Source organism: Trachymyrmex septentrionalis, unplaced genomic scaffold, assembly GCF_001594115.1.
Source record: "Trachymyrmex septentrionalis isolate Tsep2-gDNA-1 unplaced genomic scaffold, Tsep1.0 scaffold123, whole genome shotgun sequence".
Taxonomy (NCBI): domain Eukaryota; kingdom Metazoa; phylum Arthropoda; class Insecta; order Hymenoptera; family Formicidae; genus Trachymyrmex; species Trachymyrmex septentrionalis.
This window is the reverse complement of record NW_017304363.1, coordinates 498,472-516,479: the sequence shown is the minus strand read 5'-3', so window position 1 is coordinate 516,479 and position 18,008 is coordinate 498,472. Positions and strand designations below refer to the sequence as shown.

General features: G+C 41.2%; 2 protein-coding genes across 2 annotated transcripts; one reads left to right on the top strand and one right to left on the bottom strand.

Annotated features, from left to right (window-relative positions):
- The first annotated feature begins 12,301 nt into the window (after window positions 1-12,301).
- LOC108755251 lies at window positions 12,302-13,465 on the top strand. The gene has a single exon (XM_018498156.1). The coding sequence runs from the start codon at window positions 12,302-12,304 to the stop codon at window positions 13,463-13,465; it is 1,164 nt and encodes a 387-aa protein (XP_018353658.1).
- A 3,100-nt stretch (window positions 13,466-16,565) lies between these two features.
- LOC108755240 lies at window positions 16,566-17,729 on the bottom strand. Its single transcript, XM_018498145.1, has one exon. It carries the CDS (start codon window positions 17,727-17,729, stop codon window positions 16,566-16,568), a length of 1,164 nt encoding a protein of 387 aa, XP_018353647.1.
- Window positions 17,730-18,008: the final 279 nt, after the last annotated feature.

The window sequence follows — 18,008 nt, the reverse complement described above, 5'->3', positions numbered from 1 at the left end:
CATGTATTTGAAAGAATCCACAGCGTTACAAATTGTGTGCAGAAACAGACTGGAAAAAATGAGACTGAATAAGTATAGTGAAACGGCGTCATTTTTCAATGATTTTGAAAAATCCGTAAATGAGTTGAAAGCCGCAGGTGCTCAAATAAGTGAGAAAGAAAAGCTAAATTATATGCTTAACACATTGCCAGAATCATATAGTTATATTGGCGATTTAATTGATACGTTAAAGGTTGAAGATCAGACAGCAGACTATGTAAAAAGTAAGATAAAAATGGCTGAAATGAAGAATCAAAACGATCATCTAGAAAGAAGATCGAATGCTTTTGTAACAGTGAAAGGAAATTGTTATAAATGCGGCAAAACCGGGCATTTCGCAAGAGAGTGCCAAAATGGCAGCCAAACAGCACAAAGCGGTGGAACATGGCGAGGCTCAACACGTGGTCGCAGCAACAGAAGAGGCATAAGAGGCAACTTCACCAGAGGGCGCGGGAACTACCGCCAGCAGCCTGAGACCAGCGCTACACACGGGCAGGACAGCTCAGGAACCAGCGCCTGGATAGCAACGGCACATACGAAGTACAGCAGAGAGACATATAGGACACGTGATTCTGAAATAGAGTGGTTACTCGACAGCGGATGTACTGATCACATCATGAACGATGATAGGTATTTTGAGAAATCGATTACACTTGAAAAACCAGTTAACATTTATTTGGGCGACAATAGACATATTAAGGCAACTAAAATCGGAAATGTAGTAAGTTATTTTAATGCTTTTGGAACAAGTAATAAAGTAAATATAAGTAATGTATTTTATGCTAAAGAAATGAATGCAAATTTGATAAGTTTTGGAAAATTAATAGATAAGAATACTATTGTTGCTAAAGAAGACACTGTAAAAATAATTGACAAAAAAGGGAAAATTATTGCTGTAGCTTACAAAGAAAATCAAGTACTTAAAATGAAAAGTAAAGTAGAATGTAATAAAACTTGGGTACATAATGCCGAGCGAAATAATAACAATAATAATATAACTCAAAAGGAAAGATGGCATAGAATCTTAGGTCATGTAAACTTTAGCTATTTAAATATATTATGTTCACAACAATTGCTAGAGGGCATACCGGATAAACTTGAAACCGGATTTATGAAGTGTAAAACTTGTATAGAAAATAAAATGCATAATTTACCGTTTCAAAATAATAGATTAAAGGCAAACGATATTTTAGAAATTATACATACGGATGTATGCGGTAGCTTTAAAACCGCTGGTCCAAACGGTGAAAGATATTTCGTTTCTTTTATTGACGATTATAGTAAGATAGCTAAAGTTTACTGTATAAAGTCCAAGGACGAAGTATTTGACTGTATGGTAAATTATATAAATGAAGTAGAAAATTTAACTGAAAAGCGAGTAAAGAAAATAAGATGTGATAATGGTAAAGAATACTTGAATAATCGTTTTTACAAATATGCAAAAAATAAAGGTATTTTTATAAATAATTGTCCAGTGTACGTGCATGAATTAAACGGTACTGCGGAACGGTTTAATAGGACAATAATGGATATGGCGCGCTGCTTACTAGATGAGGCACAAGTACACAAAAAATATTGGCCAGAAATAATTTGTGCTGCGACTTATTTAAAAAATCGCTCTTTAACAAACACGATTGAAAAGAAAACGCCGTATGAAATATTTTTTAGGAAAAGACCGAACGTTAGACATTTAAAATTGTACGGGAGTAAAGTCTTTGTTAGAAAACCAGAACAAAAAAGATTATCTAAATGGGATAAGAAAGCAGATATGGGAATTCTGTTAGGCTATAGTGATGTTGGCTATAGAGTACTTATAAATAACCGAATAATAGTTACGCGACACGTTGATATTGTTGAGAAAAACATAAAGTGTATTAACCTAAATGAAGGTGAACCCGATTATTTAGTTCCTTCTGTTTCGACTCTCGAGTCAAGTAGAGGAGTAGATAGTGATCACGAGAACAATTTAAATGATAACGTTTTTGAAAGTGCGGACGAGGACGATGAAGTGAAAACTGATAAAGAAAATGTAAGTTTAAAAACTCCTCGCAGATCTACACGTGATAGGAGAAGTCCAATAAGATATCCTGAAAATAGTTCGAATAATATTTTTGTAAATTATTGTCGGGTAGACACGCCTTATACATTTGAGGAGGCGATAAATAGTGATGACAGTAAAAATTGGGAAATAGCCATGAATCAAGAAATAGATTGTATAAATAGGAATGAAACTTGGAAATTAGTAAATAAAGTAAAAGAAAAAAAGATTTTAGACGTTAAATGGGTATATACAAGAAAATTAGATGATAGATATAAAGCTAGGCTAGTTGTAAGGGGCTTCCAACAAACTGATGTGGTTGATGACATATACGCTCCAGTAGCAAAAAATCAAACGTTAAAAATTTTACTTTCTTACTGTTGTAAAAATAGTTTAAAAATTGAACAAATGGATGTAGAAACTGCATTTTTAAACGGAAAAGTAAAAACGGAGGTATATGTCCATCAACCAAAAGGTTACGAAGACGGAACGAATAGAGTATACAAATTGTCAAAAGCGTTGTATGGATTGAGAGAAAGTCCTAGAGACTGGTACGAGTGTTTTGATGAGTGCATAACAAAAGTCGGATTTAAAAGAAGTAATGCAGATCTCTGTTTATATAAAAAAGGAAATGAGAATGACGAAATTTATGTTTTGATTTACGTAGATGATTTATTAATTTGTAGCAAAAGCAAGGGAAAAATATTAAGTATTAAGAAACTCTTGACGGATAGATTTAAAATGAAAGAATTAGGAGAGATCAAAGAGTATCTTGGAGTAAATATAGATTATAATTATCGAAAAAAGGAACTCACTCTAAGTCAAATGAAATATATAGAGTTACTAGCCGATAAGTATAAAATTCAAAATAGTAAATTGTATAGTACTCCAATGGAGACAAATTTAAAACTTGAAAAGGCCGGAAGCTGCGAGTCAAACATAAAATATAGAAATTTAATAGGTGCTTTGCTATACATTGGTTCAAGTACGAGACCAGATATAAGTTACAGCGTCAATTATCTTAGTAGATATCAAAATGATTATAATGAAACGCATTGGAAATATGCCTTGCGAATTTTGAAATATCTGTATTTAACGAAAGATTTAGTTTTATATTATAAGAAAAATGTAAATTGCGATATTATAAATTGTTATGTTGATGCTGATTGGGCAGGCGACAATATTGATCGAAAATCTACGTCCGGATACGTAATAAAATTATTTGGAAATGTAATTGACTGGAAATCAAGAAAACAAAAGTGTATAACCAAAGCTTCGACATATGCAGAGTATGTAGCATTATCAGAAGTAGTAAGCGAGATAAAGTATATAAGAGAATTAGTAAAAATATTCGACATAGAGATAAAGGAACCGATAAAAATTTACGAAGATAATTCAGGGGCAATAAATATTGCTAATAATGGTAATTTTACGAAAAATTCTAAACACATTGAGATACATTATCATTTTGTACATGAAAGTGTAAAAGAAAAACTGATTGATGTTCAAAAAATAGATTCGAATGAAAATGTTGCGGATATTTTTACTAAAGCTCTCAGTAAGGAGAAATTTGAAAAATTTAGATCTAACTTAAATGTTGTATGAAATAATAAAGAAAATAAGTAAAGAATATAGTACAAATGTAAGGAGGCGTGTTGAAATATAATATACATTTGACTGTATTCAAATTAAAGGAAAACAAAACAATAAGTTTCGCGTAGAATAAGTAACAGCATTAACGTGTGTATGAGGGGAACACATACATGTAAGTCACCACTCGTGTAGTATATGAGTATCACGTGATCGCCATGAGTTGCCGAAACGGCCGACTAAGCGTCTGTAGGTTTTATAAGAGAGTCGTCGCCGACTGCACATGTAGCGCACAGTGATGTAATTGATAAGATTAGTGATAAATTTATTTCATTAAAATATATTAAATAAAATCATCTCTGCAAAACCTCATTTTTCCCAAGAATAACATATGGATGGAGTTTCGTGATCGCGATCTTGCACTAAAACTATTTTTCGACAGATGCGACGATCAATGCTTTGAGTGTGAACAATGCATTTTCGCAAACAAACATAATGAAAAAGTGTTAGAACGTTATGATATTCTAGATATGTCGCGGTGCTGCAATGTGTGTGAACATGCAAGTGCTCCGTGGAAGAGTGTGACGTGATCTAAAGAAAAAAAAAAAAAAAGACATGGAAAATCATGAGCGAGTGGAACGCGAACTGTTGGAGCAGTGCAGCCAGGTCACTACTCTGTTAGAATGTTTCGCGTGGCTGCAACGATGCGACGCATGCATCGAGCGGCTCGAAGAACTTTGTCGTGCCAAGCGTCCGCGCATCGCCGTTGGACACAGACAATCCATGGTGGCGAGGATCGCGCGACTCGCGGGCAAAGACACAATTAGAGCGACGTTTCGTGCACGTTGATGGCGGGTACGCGAGTTGCGGCGAAAGATCTCTCGTCTGACGAGAGATCGATGCCGCGTTTGAAAGTCGTATATTGACGGGTGCTATGGTCAACGTGAATTACATCGAGCCGCGACGGTTTTTGGAAGACGCGAGAGAAATAGTACTCGAACGTGTGCGAGACGCTGTAGAAAGACACGGTAGTGTAAAAGTGAACACCACGTTCAACGGCGAGTTTGCGACGAAGGATAAACGTGCTAATAAGAGCATAATTTCAAAGAATATTGAGATATATCGATGCACCGATTTGCACGAGTGGTACGAGCAGCCACGTATCATCGAGCCCACGTTGCTATCACTAGAGAGTTCCAGGAACTCGACAGCGGGTGAGCATTGTCGCGAATCCTCAATTTGGTGGTGAATGTGAACAAACTAAATCCCATGCACGCGGGATGTTATTTCAAAGTGCCGCGGGAAATAGCGACGAAACGAGCGGTGATCAATATTAGAACGACGAACAATGCGTGCTTTGCGTAGTCGGTGGTCGCCGCTCTGTACCCGGCTGAAAAGTATACGGAGCGAAAGTCATCGTATCCATACGACGGTGTTGAATCTCGCGGGTATCAAATTCCAATGACATTAAAAGACATTAATAAATTCGAACAGTTAAACGGTGTCGATCAATGTATACGGTATCGAGAATAAACAAATCCTTCCTCTGCGGCTCACCAGTGACAAGAAAGACAAGCATGTCAATCTCCTGTACATGCAAGATCCACGCGACGACGGTGTCGGCCACTTTGCGTGGATCAAGAACCTGTCGCGTCTCGTGAGCTCGCAGATTAAAAGAACTGGGAAAAAGAACAAGAAATATTTCTGTGACCAGTAAGTACACATGAAAAAATAATTATCATTTCCCATCTTATTAATAAAATATAGATAACTGTTATAATTTTTTTTGTTTTTTTCATATGCTTGCATTACTTCGGCACGAATGAGAAATTGCAGTTGCACATAATGGATTGCCAGAAGATCAACGATTGCGTTATTCGACTGCCGAGCGAGGACGAAAAGTGGCTCAAATTTGGGAACCTCTGCAACAAGGAGCGCATCCCATTCATTGTCTACGCCGACCTGGAGTGCGTTTTACGGAAGACGGAACCCGACAGGGAAGATGCATCTCACACACATATCAACAGCATGAGGTATTCAGTATAGGCTACTACGTGCATTGCTCGTACGATGACGCATTATCGTCGTATCAGTTCCGTCGCGATAAAGATTGTATAGAGTGGTTCGCGCGACAACTCAACGATTTGGCGCATCGCGTGAAAAATATCGTATCTGCCAACGTGCCCATGGAAACGTCGAAAGAACAATGGGAGGCGTACTGTAACGCGACACGTTGTCACATTTGCGAGAAATCATTGGCGTCGGACGACACGCGGGTACGCGATCATTGCCACTTAACCGGTAGATACCGCGGTCCAGCGCATTCAAACTGTAATTTAAGTTATAAAAATTCTTTATATATTCCGATCGTTTTTTACAATTTATCGGGTTACGACGCGCATTTTATAATTAAGGAAATCGCTATAGCATATGAAGGACACGTAGATATATTACCGATAACCAAAGAAAAATACATTTCCTTCACAAAACATGTCGATAGCACTAAAGACAAAACTGAAAATAATTTTCAAAAAAAATGCATAAAATTACGTTTTATTGATTCTTTCAAATTTCTCAGCAAGCCTCGATAAATTAACATTGTATCTCGATAAAGACAAATTAAAAATTATACGTTCAAAATTTTCAACACTACCGGATGATGAATTTGAATTACTGACTCGTAAAGGTCTTTCCGTACGAGTACGTTGACTGTGTTGAAAAATTACAGGACACGCGCTTATCACCGCGCGAATTATTTTACAGTTCGTTGATGGGCGATACTATATCCGAAAGCGATTACGCTCACGCTGCGAACGTTTGGCAGCGATTCTACATCTGAATGCTCGGCCAGTACAGTGATCTGTACTTGAAAACCGATGTCTTGTTATTAGCTGACATTTTCGAAAATTTCCGCGAAAGTTGCATCGCGAGTTACGGTCTCGATCCCGCACATTATTACACCTTGCCTGGTTTCACGTGGACGCGATGTTAAAACATACACGTGTAAAGTTTGAGTTGCTCATTGATATTGACATGATCATGTTCATCGAGCGCGGTATACGCGGTGGTCTCAGTCAATGTTCAGGCAGATACGCACAGGCTAATAACATGCATTCGTACGACTCGTTGGAACCGTTGTACTTGATGTACTACGACGTTAACAATGTATACGGATGGGCAATGTGTCAATCATTGCCATACGCCAAATTTTAATGGGTTGAAGACGCTGCGAACTTTGACGCGAGCGCGATCGCTCTGGATTCGCCCACCGGTTACATTCTCGAAGTCGATCTCGAGTATTCACAGCATATACACAACCGACACACTGACCTACCGTTCTGTCCAACGCGCGATAAGCCGCCCGGCAAGCGCGAACATAAACTTTTAGCGACGCTGTACGATAAATAGCGTTACGTCATCCACTACCGCAACCTGCAGCAATGTACTCATCACGGTCTTCACGTAACAAAGATCGCGTAAAAAATTGTATAAATTAATGAACAACGCGGTATTCGGTAAAACTATGTAGAACTATGCACAACCATGTTGACGTAAAATTTTTAACAAAATGGGGTGGGCGATACGGCGCGGAGGCAATGATTGCAAAACCAAATTTCGACAGCCGTAGCATCTTTGCGGAAAATTTAATAGCCGTCGAACTGCACAAACTCGAGGTGAAGTTCAACAAGCCGATTTACGTGGGTATGTATATACTCGACATATCGAAAGTCTGCTTGTACGAATTTCACCACGAGTATATGTTACCACTGTTTCGCGACAAATGTAAAATAATATACACCGATACAGATAGTCTTATATACCGCGTCGAGTGCGAGGACGTTTACGAGACTATGAAACGCGATATCGCTAGATTCGACGAGTGATTATCCGGAGAACGCGTATGGTATGCTTCTCGCGAACAAAAAAGTACCCGGTCTGATGAAGGACGAAAATGAAGGTGCGATAATGACCGAATTCGTTAGTCTCAGAGCGAAGATGTACGCGGTGAGGGTGGACGGCAAGAAGGACACTAAAAAAGTGAAAGGCGAGTAACGTCGTAACGCAAACGATAACGTTCGACGATTACACGCGGTGTTTGAACGAAGAGATCGAAATGACTCGTCGTCAATCGTGTATACGATCTAAACTGCACAAGGTATATACGATATCCGAGTCGAAAATCGCTCTGAGTCCATACGATGACAAACGATACGTCATACCGGACTCGACGGAGACGTTACCGTGGGGACATTGGCGGATACCTTTGTAATATATGTACATATCAACATTTATATTACTATTATGTTTTATTATATATTACTATTATTTTTCATTTTATGTATCATATATTTATATACATATTTTATATCTGTATACTCTAAAAATGGAAAGGATAATAAAAAAAAATATTTTACACGTTTATATTCTTATATTGTTATATGTATACAAAATATATCAATTAAAAATTTATCAAATAACATTGTTTTTGTGTATCCATGAATTGTGCAATCCATTGAATCCCAGCCACTTGACGTACACTTTGTCGCCCTTCCTGCACAACACTTTCTCCACGAGAAACACGTCGGATGAGTAGCGCGTGCTTGTAGAACAAAGCTCCAGCGACAGATTTTCCATGATAATTCTCGAGTAGATAGGTTACGGGATTGGTACCTTAACGATCGTAAACACCTCGGTGGTCCAATTTGGTGTGTAACCCTTCTCAAAAATCGTCTTGTACTTGTTCACGCGTACCGAATCGTCTACTTTGAATTTTGCAGGACCCGCTATCTTTATCGCACTGTACACTGTGCCCAACAGTTTTTCGGCGATCGCAGAAGTTACGTCAGTGGGTCGCATACCGATGGTGCGATGCTTGCGCGCGTTGTAATCTGACATGAGACGCGACAGCTCGTCGACCCACTTGTAATTGCTGTTGAGTGTAAACATCTTCCACATGTCGTTTTTGAGCGTGCGATTCAACCGCTCGACCACTGACGGTTTCAACGTCGAATACGTAGAATAGTGATTAACGTTGTGTTTTTTCAAGATATTCTGTACATCTGCATTGTAAAATTCTTTCCCCATATCCGTTTGTAAATTTTTCGGACATCTTTCGCTCTCTCGAACGATCTCAGCGATAGCGTTAGCCGTCTCGCTTCCACCCTTGCTCTTGAGCGAAACGACCCACGCGTACTCAACACATCGATGACGGTGAGTATGTAGTGATAGCCTCTGTTGAAGCTCGAGTACGGGCGCATCTCAACGATATCAGCCTGCCACAGATCGTCGTACCCCCGGACTATGACACGCCTTCGCGGAAAATTTCTTCTCGCCGGAGCAATTCCTCGACGAGCCGACGTTTCTCGGAGCTAATTTTTTCTCTCTTTTCATCGGATTTCTTTTTCATGATTCGACGTGTAATACACAAAGTACAAGAAATTAATGTATTTTTTCTCGCTGGTATCACTCGACTGACTCGTTTTATGAATACGCGATTTAATTTATAATAAGACCGGCTTCGCGAAGTTCCTCAATGATCGACAGCATCTCGTTGTCGTAAGCATTGTTGCCTGCTCGGTGCGAAGCGTCAAGCAATCGTAGACGATCCACCAGCTCGTTGAGATCATCCCAGTGCACGTAATCGATCGCGTTGTCGTTCAATGTCATTGCGTGAGGTAATCCCTTTCCAGATTTCTTCTGTTTCTTGGGTATGACCGACATCAACGATACGATTACGTGTTTGTACTTGTATCCTCTGTTGCTCAATAATCGACCCTGTAAATGGTATTTGTGTTTGTGCGCGTTCGTCACCAACAGCATGCTCTTGTACTTGTGCATATCGTCTTCCGTGTAGAGGGCATCGTCGGGAATTCTCTTGAAAATCAACTCGTAAAAACCTGGTGTACCGGCGTATCGTACGCCATCGATAATTATGTTGTCATCCACGTCGAAACGTTTATTGCCAAACATCACCCCATCCTTGTGTAGGTAGACGCCGTACACGCGATCTATACCACTCTCTTTATCTCGCGCTCCCCTCAAGACAGCCTTGACGTACTTTTGACCCAGCGGGCCCAAACCAGCTCGTAACGCCTCTCGACCTTCCGACGTTTGCAGCTAATTTTGAACCTTCGTCGCTAGCGAGTCTTCCGTTTCGAAAACGTTCTCCAACGACTCTAACGTCGGTATGATTTTGGCACGCGGGGTATAGGTTATTGGTAGGTTGTACATTATCGTGCGATCGATCATTGGATTTGTGCAGAGTCGTGGAACGCTCGAACGTCTCGCTCGCTTCTTCTCTCTCCTTTTGTTGTTCCTCTTCCTCCTTTCTTTCGCGTTTATGGGCAGACGCTGTATCTTCGTCGCGCGACTCCCTCTTCGTCGCACGCACGCCGGGGCTGTCGGCGAAAAGTCGTAGCGGCTCGATAAGAGGCTTAAAATGTCTGTTCAACGCGATGCCCTCCTCGATTCTTCCGGTCTTCAGAGCGCGAGGTTTCTTGTGAATCGACTAGCTCGTCTTCTCGATCGCTCTCGCGATTTTTTCACGCTCGCGCACATCTGCCATGTTTGTCTGTGACTAAGTATCGACAACGACTGGTCGCGTTACAGTATCGTCCATTTGTGAGCGCACTGTCTTTGTCTATCACTACGAATCCATATTTTTGTTGACAACAGGCGTGGCACAACGCACAAAATTCGTTGTACGACATCGGTATTTACATGATCGTTGTAAACGTGTTTCAAGTTTGTACCGTCCTGTTTGAACAGGATTAGAAGGTTCGCGTTGTCGCGTACGTCTGACAGAGATAGAAGCAGTCAACGTTCGTGTGGCGACCCATCGAAAAGTATTCTCTCACCGCATCCTGCTTGTCGCATGCCACGTCATCAAAGATAAAAATAGAATTTAGACGCGCCTCACTCGATGGAACGACGTCGCTGTTATTAGAGAACGACGATGAAAAAGACAACGAAAAAGCGAATACTTCCAACGGCGAAACGAGACGGTACGTTACCGTTTCTGCCAGTTGGGCGCTCTCGAGTCCTTGATCGGCGGAGCAGCCAACGTGGCGAAAACGATAAACGTTAGCAAAGCCGTGCGATGTCAGCTCGAAGAGCTGCAACGTCATGACCGCGCGATGGAACAGGGTCGCGGACTGTATCTCGGCCCGTACAAACATGGACAGGATGTAGCTGCAAAAAAAACGCCAAAGAGATGATAAAAATTGCGTCTAACACTACCAATGTGCAATTAAACGAGCTCGCGAGACGTATGCGCATACCATATTTTAGAAGCGTTTTCATGCGTAACGCGTTACCGACGAGCGGCGCGCGCCAAAACGAAAGCGGTATCGTTAATTTGGACGATGCAACGGGGCCTGATACTCATTGAGTAGCGTACGCGAAGAGGAACAACCGCGTCGTATACTTTGACAATTTCAGTATTCTTCGACCACTCAAAGAACTGGTGCGATATTTCGGGAACAGTGCTACGACGATAGAGTACAATCGTACGTCCTATCAGACGATCAGAGCTTCTGCGGACAGATGTGCCTGCGATTTCTACAAACGGTAGACGCGCGTGAATTTAAAAAACTCGGCGAGATGCTGTAAAATCTCAATATTAGTCGAACACCGTCATGTCGCTGACGCTTACACTGAGCGGGAAGAGCACCGTCCTCGCGGCAAACTATTTTCCCGCCATAGATTTGAGTGACGGCGATTACGAGCTCGGTCTGGCGATTTTTGAAACTTATCACACGATACCGAACGTGAATAAATCGAACAACAAATTTTATTTTGCTAAAGATGATGCGGAAATTACAATTCCAGAAGGTTCGTACGAAGTGCGAGACATAAATGAATTTCTGAAACGCGTGACTTTACTAAAACATCCGCACCGCGACGCGCTTGAAACCGTTGACGTAGTGCGCAGTGACAATAACAACAATGACGCCGATGATGATAATGATGAGAGTGGAGAATATCCGATTACGCGGAGCGTAATCGGGTATTCTCAAACTACAACACGATGAGATGCGAGATTAGATGTGCATACAGAATAAACTTTGACAAGCCCAACAGCATTGGATCCAGGTCGAAGCGTATACTGCGACCGCGAAAATGGCATGAATCGGACATGTCGATCAACATAATGAACATAAACGTTATCCACGTAGAGTGTAACGTGACCACGGGTGCGTACAGCAATGGCAAAAGCGCGCACACGATACACGAATTTTCGCCGAGCGTGCCGCCAGGATATAAGATATCGGAAAGGCCGACGCAGATCATTTATCTACCGATCATAGCACGGAGCATTACGGATCTAACGATACGCGTCGTCGACCAGAACGGACGATTGCTCGATTTTCGAGAATAAGAGATCGTTATATTGCACGTACGACGTCTGCAGTGATAACGTGAGCGTGAGATGCTCGTGCTGAACGGAACGGAGCGCGCACAGAGAGATAACATATTCTTTACAAGGCCGACGTCACAGCTCGATAACACTCGCTCATCCAACTGCATTAGGAAGAAGAAGAAGAAGCTCATCGCGTCGAACGTTACATTTTTAAAGTCTTTGGGATTCGCGGTGCGCAACATTTGAAATGACTGATATCCTAAACATTAAAGATGAGCCGATCTTCGACGATCGCATCGTCAAGATTGAGACTCACACATACAACCCGTTCGTCAACAACGTTCGGGTACAGCGATGAGATAAGAATACCCATACAGCAACAGGATCTGTACACACTGCTGTACGAAAGCTTTCTATACGTCGAGGAAAAACTGACGAAGAACAAAGTGGTCCAGGGTGCTAACGTGTCATTGGGAAATAATTGCGTTGCATTTATATTCGATGAGATTCGATATGAACTCAACGGTGTGGAGATTGATCGTAACAGAAACGTGGGCATAACTAGCACGATCAAAAACTATGTAACAGTGTCATCCGACAGAAGTGTGATTCTGTGGAATGCCGGCTGGGACGCGCAGATTACTGCGGCCAGATACTTTAATTTCTGTGTGCCGCTCTACGTACTGCTGGGATTTTGCGAAGATTACAGACGTGTGGTGATCAACGCTCGTCACGAATTGATTTTAATACTAGCGCGCAACGACAACAATTGTCTGATGGGAGATTCGATGACAGAGCCGACGCTCGAATTATTCAAAGTACAGTGGCGAATACCGCACGTGTTATTGAGCGAGATAAATAAGCTGTCGATGCTGCGCGCTATGGAGAGCGGACGATATCTGAGCATGGCTTTTCGCTCTTGGAATCTGTACGATCCCAAGAGCACAACCAAGCATTCGTGGGCCATCAAGACGGCTAGTCAGCTCGAGAAGCTGCGCTACGTCATTTTCGCTATGCAAACAGATCGAAAAAATATCATGTCCGAGGATATAAGTCGATTCGACCACTGCAAATTAACCAATGCTAAACTCTACCTGAATACGGAATATTATCCGTACGATGATTTGAATCTAGATTTTGATAAAAACAGATGTGCGATTCTGTACGACTTGTACGCGCGTTTCTGCAAGGGCTACTATGGATACGAGTATCTCGAGCCGAGTCTCACCTTTACAACTTTTTTACGTAATGGCCCGTTCGTAATCATCGATTGCTCTCGACAGAACGAATCGGTCAAGAGTGGCACCGTGGACGTGCGATTAGACTTTGAATGTAAGGAGAACGTGCCCGCAAATATAACAGCCTATTGTCTCATCATACACGATCGTGTGGTTCAGTATAATCCGTTGACCAACGTTGTGCGCAAAATCACCTAAATGCACCTCCGACACGATATAAAATCTACGATACGCCGCAATTGATCACAATATTCTCGACAACATGTCTATGCCAACGTTCGTGGATCTGCAAGGATTCATCGTTAACAAGAAATTTATTGTGAAGGAAGTGGCGGTGCTGAAACAGGGGACTGTTCTCACGCATTATATTTTTACGAGTCCCATATCATGAAAATTTTTGACAAGATCCGACAGGTCTTGCGCTTCCTAGTTGAGTGCTTATCACCATGGATTGCGATAGGAGGACGGGATGGTTCCGTACAACGAGGCGAAACGTCTGATCACAGCAGCTGTATTTGAAGATGATACTATCGTGTACGTTAAGGGACGCGAGAACGTGGAACTTGCTTCTGGACGATGAGCGAGGACGCATGTACATCGACACCTTGGATGCAGTTTACGAAGACGTCGAATCTTTAACTAATCTGGATGTTACTAATACTATGCGATGTGGACAACATGTTAAGAATTGCGCGTTGCAAAATGTATTAAAAATATATAACTGGTGATTGCAAAAGAATTTTTTAAATAAAAATATGTTAACGTATTTATTATATATTTCTTTTTTCCCTTCCTTTATAATACATGTATAAACTCTATTGCTTCCGCGGGATATTCCAGAGAGGGGGAAGGAGGAGAAGGATCCATCACAACTCCGGAAACTCCGGAGACGCTCTCCTCCTCCGAGATTTCAGCGGAGACTTCGGCGGAGACATTTTCCTCCAGGACTCCTTCTCCTCCAGTGGAGACTCTCTCTTCTTCCTCCTTCTCTTCCTCCACCACGTCATCGAGATTGTCGATGAGGCGGTCAAATTCACTTTTATTTAAAATAATGTTTAAAATATTACTTTTATTTATTTTTATTTGAGTCATATCATCCACCTCATCGGCAATCTCGATGAGACGATAAAATAAGTCGATTTGACTTACGTGGAGTTGAGTTAAATCAATTGTGATATATGTAGTATTCGGTTGGGAGGAAGAGGAGAAGGAGGAGGAGGAGGAGGAGGCAACCTCCTCAACCTTTTGTAATTTTTTATCACTCATAATGTAGCTGCACTCGAAAAAATTATCACTATCATTAACACTTAATCACAAAATATGCAAAAGTATTCTACCATTAACGCTAAATAGTAGAATACTTTTGCACGATACTAAAAAATCGCACAGTACAAATTCACTATAATTCAAAAAAAAAAGAACGATGTACAAAGATACATGTGTAAAAAGAACGAACCTCCCACAGATGAAACTTAACAAAGACTGACGCTGAAAAGCATCCTTTGCTGCGACGAAGCTGCTAGAGCGACCATTGTGTATTAAGCACTTTAGATCATAAGTGTTGCCAGACTATGGAACCCTAGACATTTTAAGAGAAGCGCTAGCAGATGTTTATATAAACAGAGTGTGATAGTGCGTCGAGGTATAGGATGGATGGACGGATGGCGACTAACAAATAAAATACATACTCTTATATAAAATGATGTGGACGAAAATTTTTTTTTATTCTCATGTTATTACATCGTTCTTTTTTTTATTAAAAAGTAAAGTTAATAGTTCGCAATCGATGAGCTGACGCCTATTGAAGAAGTCGCTGTCGCGTATGGCGTTCTCAGACGAGTCGGACTAATCGTTCGAACGTTACATCGATACACCGTCAGAGTCAAACATACGGCGTAGCGTCGTTTCGGTCATCGTAATGCGTACCGACGAAGAATCGAGACGTACGAGCATAGCATCATTCAACGTACAAACTCTGACGATTAGCAGTCCAACTTATAAAATTGTCCTTGTATTTGTTTCGAAGCATTTTGTAAATATTTTATCGCTGCTCGTAGAGACTCTTCCAGGTTCGAGAGACAGCGACAGTTCGTGTCCGCGATGATCTTTCAAGACGATCTCCACGTAACTCGGTGGACCAACGTTGATTCCAATTTCCAAAAATTTATAGCCCGTATTCGTCAGATCGTAACGTCTGCTCAGTAAACGTATCGCACGATGCTGCGGACTGCATACCTACATACATAATGTTAAAAAAAAAAAAGTTTTCTTTTTGTGTATAGAACGTTGAAACTTATAATACATGTTATATTCCTTCTTCACGTCGTACGATGCGCTGCTCTCTTTGGCGAAGTACATTTTATTTTAACTGTTCATACAAGCGGGTATCGCAAGACTGATTGCATCCGCGTAAATTGTGACGTATATGGTAATAATCGAAGAAGAGAGACAGGTTCTCCTTACAATTTCTAAGAATTTCAAAACGTGTCGCGACATGTTTTATCACGTCTTTCTACGTATTTTTTTTGTCACAAGCTTATACGTACATTCATACATACATTTATACGTACGTTCATACATTTATATAAACATACATACATTTATACATACATATATTTATACGTTTATGCATATACGTTTATACATATACATACGTACGTTTATACATATACGTTTATACGAGTTTATACATGTATTATAAAGGAAGGGAAAAAAGAAATATATAATAAATACGTTAACATATTTTTATTTAAAAAATTCTTTTGCAATCACCAGTTATATATTTTTAATACATTTTGCAACGCGCAATTCTTAACATGTTGTCCACATCGCATAGTATTAGTAACATCCAGATTAGTTAAAGATTCGACGTCTTCGTAAACTGCATCCAAGGTGTCGATGTACATGCGTCCTCGCTCATCGTCCAGAAGCAAGTTCCACGTTCTCGCGTCCCTTAACGTACACGATAGTATCATCTTCAAATACAGCTGCTGTGATCAGACGTTTCGCCTCGTTGTACGGAACCATCCCGTCCTCCTATCGCAATCCATGGTGATAAGCACTCAACTAGGAAGCGCAAGACCTGTCGGATCTTGTCAAAAATTTTCATGATATGGGACTCGTAAAAATATAATGCGTGAGAACAGTCCCCTGTTTCAGCACCGCCACTTCCTTCACAATAAATTTCTTGTTAACGATGAATCCTTGCAGATCCACGAACGTTGGCATAGACATGTTGTCGAGAATATTGTGATCAATTGCGGCGTATCGTAGATTTTATATCGTGTCGGAGGTGCATTTAGGTGATTTTGCGCACAACGTTGGTCAACGGATTATACTGAACCACACGATCGTGTATGATGAGACAATAGGCTGTTATATTTGCGGGCACGTTCTCCTTACATTCAAAGTCTAATCGCACGTCCACGGTGCCACTCTTGACCGATTCGTTCTGTCGAGAGCAATCGATGATTACGAACGGGCCATTACGTAAAAAAGTTGTAAAGGTGAGACTCGGCTCGAGATACTCGTATCCATAGTAGCCCTTGCAGAAACGCGCGTACAAGTCGTACAGAATCGCACATCTGTTTTTATCAAAATCTAGATTCAAATCATCGTACGGATAATATTCCGTATTCAGGTAGAGTTTAGCATTGGTTAATTTGCAGTGGTCGAATCGACTTATATCCTCGGACATGATATTTTTTCGATCTGTTTGCATAGCGAAAATGACGTAGCGCAGCTTCTCGAGCTGACTAGCCGTCTTGATGGCCCACGAATGCTTGGTTGTGCTCTTGGGATCGTACAGATTCCAAGAGCGAAAAGCCATGCTCAGATATCGTCCGCTCTCCATAGCGCGCAGCATCGACAGCTTATTTATCTCGCTCAATAACACGTGCGGTATTCGCCACTGTACTTTGAATAATTCGAGCGTCGGCTCTGTCATCGAATCTCCCATCAGACAATTGTTGTCGTTGCGCGCTAGTATTAAAATCAATTCGTGACGAGCGTTGATCACCACACGTCTGTAATCTTCGCAAAATCCCAGCAGTACGTAGAGCGGCACACAGAAATTAAAGTATCTGGCCGCAGTAATCTGCGCGTCCCAGCCGGCATTCCACAGAATCACACTTCTGTCGGATGACACTGTTACATAGTTTTTGATCGTGCTAGTTATGCCCACGTTTCTGTTACGATCAATCTCCACACCGTTGAGTTCATATCGAATCTCATCGAATATAAATGCAACGCAATTATTTCCCAATGACACGTTAGCACCCTGGACCACTTTGTTCTTCGTCAGTTTTTCCTCGACGTATAGAAAGCTTTCGTACAGCAGTGTGTACAGATCCTGTTGCTGTATGGGTATTCTTATCTCATCGCTGTACCCGAACGTTGTTGACGAACGGGTTGTATGTGTGAGTCTCAATCTTGACGATGCGATCGTCGAAGATCGGCTCATCTTTAATGTTTAGGATATCAGTCATTTCAAATGTTGCGCACCGCGAATCCCAAAGACTTTAAAAATGTAACGTTCGACGCGATGAGCTTCTTCTTCTTCTTCCTAATGCAGTTGGATGAGCGAGTGTTATCGAGCTGTGACGTCGGCCTTGTAAAGAATATGTTATCTCTCTGTGCGCGCTCCGTTCCGTTCAGCACGAGCATCTCACGCTCACGTTATCACTGCAGACGTCGTACGTGCAATATAACGATCTCTTATTCTCGAAAATCGAGCAATCGT

What these genes read in the sequence shown, in the direction of transcription:
- LOC108755251 (XM_018498156.1), top strand. Translation starts at nt 12,302, where the DNA reads ATGAGCCGATCTTCGACGATCGCATCGTCAAGATTGAGACTCACACAT.
- LOC108755240 (XM_018498145.1), bottom strand. Translation starts at nt 17,729, where the DNA reads ATGAGCCGATCTTCGACGATCGCATCGTCAAGATTGAGACTCACACAT.